Source organism: Cebus imitator, unplaced genomic scaffold (assembly GCF_001604975.1).
Source record: "Cebus imitator isolate Cc_AM_T3 unplaced genomic scaffold, Cebus_imitator-1.0 Scaffold723, whole genome shotgun sequence".
In the NCBI taxonomy this organism is placed as follows: domain Eukaryota; kingdom Metazoa; phylum Chordata; class Mammalia; order Primates; family Cebidae; genus Cebus; species Cebus imitator.
Window position 1 is genome coordinate 268,815 of NW_016108038.1, and position 7,246 is coordinate 276,060.

The 7,246-nt window shown below is 37.4% G+C and overlaps 1 protein-coding gene across 1 annotated transcript in view; it reads left to right on the plus strand.

Moving 5' to 3' along the window:
* Window positions 1-3,289, plus strand: part of LOC108296552 (heat shock protein HSP 90-alpha-like) — a 15,254-nt gene extending 11,965 nt beyond the window's left edge. Inside the window, 2 exon segments of the mRNA XM_017519041.2 lie at window positions 2,530-2,797; window positions 2,800-3,289. Coding sequence (XP_017374530.2) covers window positions 2,530-2,797; window positions 2,800-3,167 — 636 coding nt within the window. The 3' untranslated portion in view covers window positions 3,168-3,289.
* Window positions 3,290-7,246: the final 3,957 nt, after the last annotated feature.

Below are 7,246 nucleotides of genomic sequence, written 5' to 3' on the forward strand. Positions count from 1 at the left end.
CTACCAGTAAATCTGTGACATTTTCATATCTCTATGTCAGTTTGTTCCCTGGTTGGATTTTTTTCAAAGACATTTGATAGGAGAAATTGTTTAGAGTTAGTATTTGGGAACTGACTCATACCTGGGTCATAATTGGATTAAGTTTTGAACTTTGCAGGTTAAACTTAACATGGTGGTGCCATTTGAAACACAAATAATGACATTAGAGAGATATACTAATTTAGGTAATTTTAATCAAATTATGTTAAGGTTCTTAAAACTGATGGAATGACTACCTAAAAAGTAGGGGATTCTGTAATTACATATTTGTAATTACTGAATAACTTTCTTCACCATCTTTGAACACATAGAGTTCTCTCTCTTTTCTCTCCTCCCCTCTTTTCTCTCTCTTCTCCTCTCTCTCTGCCTTTCTGTTTCTCTCTCTCCCTCTCTTCTGTCCATTTCCCCATTCCTCTTCCTCCAATTTCTCCCTTCTTATTCTTCTCTCTCTCTCACTCTGATGATAGCTCAGTTTCACAAGACCAATTAACAAGGTGTTTTGTATTTTTTCTCTGAAATCTTCTCTATATGACCCCTTTCACAGCTTCTAAAAAGAGGATCACCTGTCTTCTTCCAAATTGCCAAAGGAGATAAAATTAGCTGTTGATCCATGAACTGAGCAATTGTCTCTGTGCCACATGAAGTCCACTGAACACTTAATCTGGACTGATTCATAGGGTATGACTTAGTTAATATTCCAGGAAGTACAAACACTAACTCAGCATGTCTAAATACTAAGACCTGAATATAAATTCTTCTGCATCAACTGAAGACCCTTTTCAAAGTAGCTTGCCCCAATTCTAAGGACTCTCATGTTGCACCTGGGTCACCAAACTAAGCCTATTTTCTTTCCATAAGGTTTTGTGTTTGGGCTGTGCTGTTCCCTTCCACTAAATGCAGGACTTGATTGAAAACAACATCCTTCAAGTGTTTTTCTCCTTGTTCTTCTAAAAGTACTTCGGCTTTCTTGCAAAGTTATTTCTTCCACACTATGGGCAACTCAGCTTAAGGCAACCTTAGCTGCATCATAAGAAGCACACTTATTCCCCTTTCTCTCTCTCCTAGGCAATTGACGTTCTTCCCGTTTACATTAATATAACTGAGTGGAGTCATTCAACTATAAATAAGGACAACTTTCCTTGTTAGATGATTTTGTCTTCTCTCCCGTAGACAGGTGAGCAGTTGATTTAAAAGTTTAACCTTTCCTCAACATGTACCTATTTCATATTTGCACCTGATTAAACATGTGTAATAGGGCAAACACAATAATGCTTTCCAGATCTCAATTCCGTTTATCAAGGTAAATATCAGAGGCATTTGTTCTACAGTGAGAAGAACTGAAACACAAGGATGGACAGTTGACTTTGTGGTTAGAGACAAGGTTATAGGCATTGCTTACAAAATCAGAGTACCATGAGCCATTCAGAAAATGGAGAATGATTCTCATAATGATAATGACCTTCAGTTTTATTATATCATACATCCAAAAGGATCATAAATTGCCTAACAACTCCATAACTACAAACGAATATGAGAATCATTTTGTATACAACTAAAATGTGTCAGCTGTCTCACAGAGCAGCAAAATTACTCAACAGTTTAGGGCCAGAACTGAACAAAAGCAGTTGAAAGCAAAGAGGACTGAGATAGGCATGAGGTAATTATACAATCTGGAAGTGGTCCATGCATCTAGGAGGGAGAGTGAAGTTTCCCTCAAGTGCTTAGGAAACTGAGAATTTAATATTACACACACACACAAACACACACACACACACACACACACACACACACTTCTTCCTTCAGAATTGAGACTCGAAAATAAACTGAGAACATGAAAAATAATGAAGTCATCTTAAATGTATTGGATGGTCCCATTTTAATCTGTAACTGTCTTTAATGTCTCAACTTACCTGAAGACATTCTGTGTCTATTAGAAGAAAAACCAGGCCAGGTGCGGTGGCTCACACCTGTAACCCAAGAACTTGGGGAGGCTGAGGCACGCAGATCACTTGAGGCAAGGAGTTCAAGACCAGATTGGCGAACATGGCAAAACTGCTTCTGTACTAAAAATATAAAAATTTTGGCTGGGTACGGTGGTGCATGCCTGTAATCCCAACTACTTGGGAGGCTGAGGCAGGAGAATCACTTGAACCTGGGAGGCAGAGGTTGCAGTGAGCTGAGATTGCACCACTGCACTCCAGCCTGGGTACAGAGAAAACTATGTCAAAAAAGGAAGGAAGGAAGGAAGGAAGGAAGGAAGGAAGGAAGGAAGGAAGGAAGGAAGGAAGGAAGGAAGGAAAGAAGGAAGGGAAGGAAGGAAACCTGTACTGATTGGTAAATAGAAAACAAAGAACCAGTAACCAGCCACCATTCCCGCAGCAATCTGGATATAGACAATGGATACCATTGTGATCTGCACCCCTCAGCCTGCCAAAGTGCTGGGGTTACAGGCATGAGCCACCGCACCTGGCCTGGTTTTCCTTCTAATAGACACAGATTGAGCCCATTGATGGGTACTGTGTCCAACAGCTGACGGAATTTGAGGGGAAGACTTTAGTGTCAGTCACCAAAGAGGGCTTGGAACTTCCAGAGGATGAAGAAGAAAAAAAGAAACAGGAAGAGAAAAAAACAAAGTTTGAGAACCTCTTCAAAATCATAAAAGACATATTGGAGAAAGAAGTTGAAAAGGTTGTGTCAAACCGATCAGTGACGTCTCCATGCTGTATTGTCACAAGCACATAGGGCTGGACAGCAAACATGGGAGAATCATGAAAGCTCAAGCCCTAAGACACAACTCAACCATGGGTTACATGGCAGCAAAGAAATACCTGGGGATAAACCCTGACCATTCCATTATCGAGACCTTAAGGCAAAAGGCAGAGGCTGATAAGAACGACAAGTCTGTGAAAAATCTGGTCATCTTGCTTTATGAAACTGCGCTCCTGTCTTCTGGCTTCAGTCTGAAAGATCCCCAGACACATACTAACAGGATCTACAGGATGATCAAACTTGGTCTAGGTATTGATGAAGATGACCTTACTGCTGATGACACCAGTGCAGCTGGAAGTGAAGAAATGCCACCCCTCGAAGGAGATGATGACACATCACGCATGGAAGAAATACACTAAGCTCCAGCTGAGGGATGACTTACCTGTTCAATACTCTACAGTTCCTCTAATAATGTATTTTCAAGGATGTTTTTCTTTATTTTTATTAACATTAAAAAGTCTGTATGGCATGACAACAACTACTTTAAGGGGAAGATAAAGATTTCGGTCGACTTCTAAGCGATGCTGTGATACTTTAGGCAGTAAAGCAGAGCTAGTAATGCTTTTTTAGTTTCACATTGGCTTACATGAACAGATCGAGGTAATGTGTGTTGTAAGATGTATGTAACATGTTACCTTTGTGGTCTAAAGTGTTTAGCTCTCAAGCCAGATTCCTTAGTAGACCAAATCTTGTTATCGAAGGCTTCCCAAGCTATACCTTGATGTTTAGAAGAAAAGTATTTGTTATATCTTGTAGGATCTACTTTCTGAACTTTTCATCCCCTGTAGTTGCCAACTCTGCATGGACTAGTCCTCTAGAAATAGGTTAAACTGAAGCAACTTGATGGAACTCTCCACAGGGCTTGTTTTCCAAAAAAACAAGGAGGAGCAGTTATTAGCCTACCTAAGCATATCACAAGCTGTTCAAAAATAACTCAGAGCCAGTCTGTGGTTGGAAATGTAGTGCTCGAGTCACATTCTGCTTAAAGTTGTAACAAATACAGATGAGTTAAAAGAAAAAAAAATAGACACAGAATGTCTTTAGATAAGTTGAGACATTAAAGACAGTTACAGTTTGAAATGGGACCATCCAATACATTTAAGATGACTTCATTTTTTTTCTTGTTCTCAGTTTATTTTCAAGTCTCAATTCTGAAGGAATAAATGTGTGTGTATGTGTGTGTGTAAAGCACTGCTCTTAGTAAAGCACTTAGTAAAGCACTGCTCTTCTGGAGGATGACAGAGTAAATTACCTTAGTCTGATCTACTAACATAATTTAGTTCATCCTTCCCACTATTTGCCCACAAAAAACAAACAAACAAAAAACCCCAGATTATCATTTTGCTTGCCATGCAGGTCTACACATGGATAGAGAATGCACTTGTTTTACGTTTCTCTTAAAATCCTAGCTTCAGTAAGACATGTACGTTGTAAATGAACAATTTGGCATGTTAGCATTGTCTTGGAATTTGGTTATTTTACATCTTCGGCCACTGAGCAACAGATCAACTTGCCATGCATTCATAAGCTCACAATTCTGAATCTCCATGGTTAAGATACAGCCCCTGAAAGATCACAAAATCACCTCTTAGGACATGTCTAATAAACAAGAAACATGCTGATGAAGCATGTATGTATTTATTTGTGCAGTCAAAACACCTTGCATGATACGCTTAATAAGTACTATTTTAGTGCTAGGCTCTACAAGACTGAAGTTCACCTGTGGAAAAAGAGATTGAAATTTGGGAAAGTGTATAAATTGTGTTTAGGCTGGAAAATTCCCTACGCTTTCTGATACAAACATTACATTCCATATTTTATGCACACATATAAACTCAGAGAAAAAATGCATAAATTTCAAGTGCACGCAAGTAATTCAATGGGAAAAAATAAAATGCATTGATTCATGTTGATGAGGATTTCTTAAGTAACATTTTGCTCTGTAGATATATACTCAACACTGTCAATTGTGTATCAAGGACAATTGCTTCACATATCATGAGGTACTGGTATGTAATTCCTTGCCTTTATCATTGCAACCTTTTGTACTAGCAGTCAAATTCTCTAATTTTCCCATACCAAACAGCAATCCTTAGACGTTAGTATCTCTCAGATACCTTTAAGTACTGTCTTTCTCTATTTTCTATCCACAAACCATTGATATTTTCTCATAAGTATAGCATTTTTTATCATTATTGGTTTAAAATAATTTGTTTTTCCACAGTCATGGTTTGGTGCCTTTGTGGAAATAAATAGACCATACTTAGGTAGGTGGGTCAATATCTAAACTTTCTATGAAAATGCCATGCTTTTATTGCTTACGCTAATTCATTATTGTTATTTTAGAGATGAGGTCTTGCTATGTTGCCCAGGTTGCACTCCAATCAAGTGATCCTCCCACCTCAGTCTCCTAAGAAGCTGGGACTACAGGCACATGCCACCACACCCAGCTTATTTACTCTAATATTAAAGTAAGTTATAAAATTAGGTAAAATCTTCTAACTTTGCTCTTTTAAAACTTGTCTCAGCTGTTCTAGATCCTCCCTCCCCTAAAAATGGCCTGCTTTTAAAAAATAACCTGACTTTCATTTGGATTAAGCTGAAAGTACAGATCAATTTTAAGAAATTGGAAATTATTACACTACTGTGTCTTTGAGTTTATAAACATGTGACTTATCTGTGTTTATTCAGGTTTTTTTGACATCCTTCCATTAAGGTTATATAGTTTTTTTTTTTAATATAGAGATTTGCACATTTGTATTAGATTTGTTCCCAGGAATTTTGTGGATTTTATAGTCTTGTAATCAATTCTGGTTTTCATTCTGATTTTCTACTTGTGTATATGCATAATGGTAATCTACCAGGAGGTATAGTTTTAAGGTTTTTTTTAATTATTATACAGTCCCTTTATCGCATATAGGAGAGTTACTTATTGTGCTAATTTGCAGAGAGCTTTTACTATGAACATAGGTAGACGTCTGTTAAACACTTTCTCTTTTACATCTGACATGAGTGTACATTTTCTCTTAAATTATTAAAGTATATGAGATGTAAATTCCTAGTGAGCTCCAAGATCTTTACCCTACGGTGTTTCTGTTAAAATTTCACCATGGCCATGTAAGTTGATAGCTTATCTTTAAGGTGCAGTGATCCCTGGCCCACCAGACACAAATGCATATCTGATTGTTCCCCTGCCTCATTTTGTCTATGTTACCTTAGGGGAAAGGCAGATTCCCTGCATTTTTTGCTCTGTCTCATTTGTCTATGTCATCTTATGTAAAAAACAGAAACAAAAAAATGCAGATTCACTGAGCCAGAAAAAAGCATGAACAACTATTTTTCCCTACCCACCTCTTACATGAAAATTGTGTACTTCTTAATAACCTATCCTTTGCCCTTTAACTTTGGAGCCCTCAAAGTCATCTTCAGAGAAAGGCATACACTTGTCTCCTGGGCATGTATCCTTAACTTTGGCAAATAAACGTCCTAAAATGATTGAGACTTGTCTTGCCATTTTTCTTGATTGACAATAGTAATGGACATAGGAAATGTTTGTTAGAACCTCCAGTTAAAAAGACGGAAGTGGTTCTCATGACTATACCCCTGAAAATGCCAAATCCATCCTTTATTGATGTGAAGAAATTAAATTTAGTTTATGCACAATGATTTTTTAAAACTGTGAAGGTTTTGAGTCACCCACAAATTGTTTTTTCACATTTTCCAGTTCAGCCTCTCATCAGCCCTGGCATCACTCTTTACTGTCAAAATGGAATGCTTCTGTTTATACATAAACTACTTATCCATTAGAAGAAGGAGAAATAAAATGAGTATGATTGTTTCTTCTAGTTTCAGAAATCTATGATTGCTATCACTGCATCTTATTCATCGTGTCTCTTTGAATCATCCTCTTTGCATCTGATTCTCCTTGAATTCCTGCATCTCACTCCAGTAAAAAAAGTGATAGAATATTCAGAATGTAAGAATTGCTTTTTGGAATTTAAGGAGGAATCTGATTTAATGTGTTAATGTGTTTTGTCTTAGTCTTACGTCCCAAGATTAAACAACAACAAAAAAAAAACTTTAATATATCTGTTCAAATTTTAGCTTTTGTATAGGTTGAGATTTTTCACAACTGCAGGTCATTTTTTTCCCTTAAAAGTACAGGACTATATTTGACGCAACCTTGCTATAAAGAAAGTAAAAATGTGTTAAAAAAAAAAATAAAAGAATTAAAGAAGACATGTAAATATATGCCCTGCATGAAGAAGAGAGAACTTGCAACATCACTAATGATCAGGGAAATGCAAATCAAAACTGACACGAGCAGAAACTCAAACACCGCATCTTCTCACTCATAGGCGGGTGTTGAACAATGAGAACGCATGGACACAGGGAGGGGAGCATCACACACTGGGGTCTGTTGGGGGGAAATGGGGGA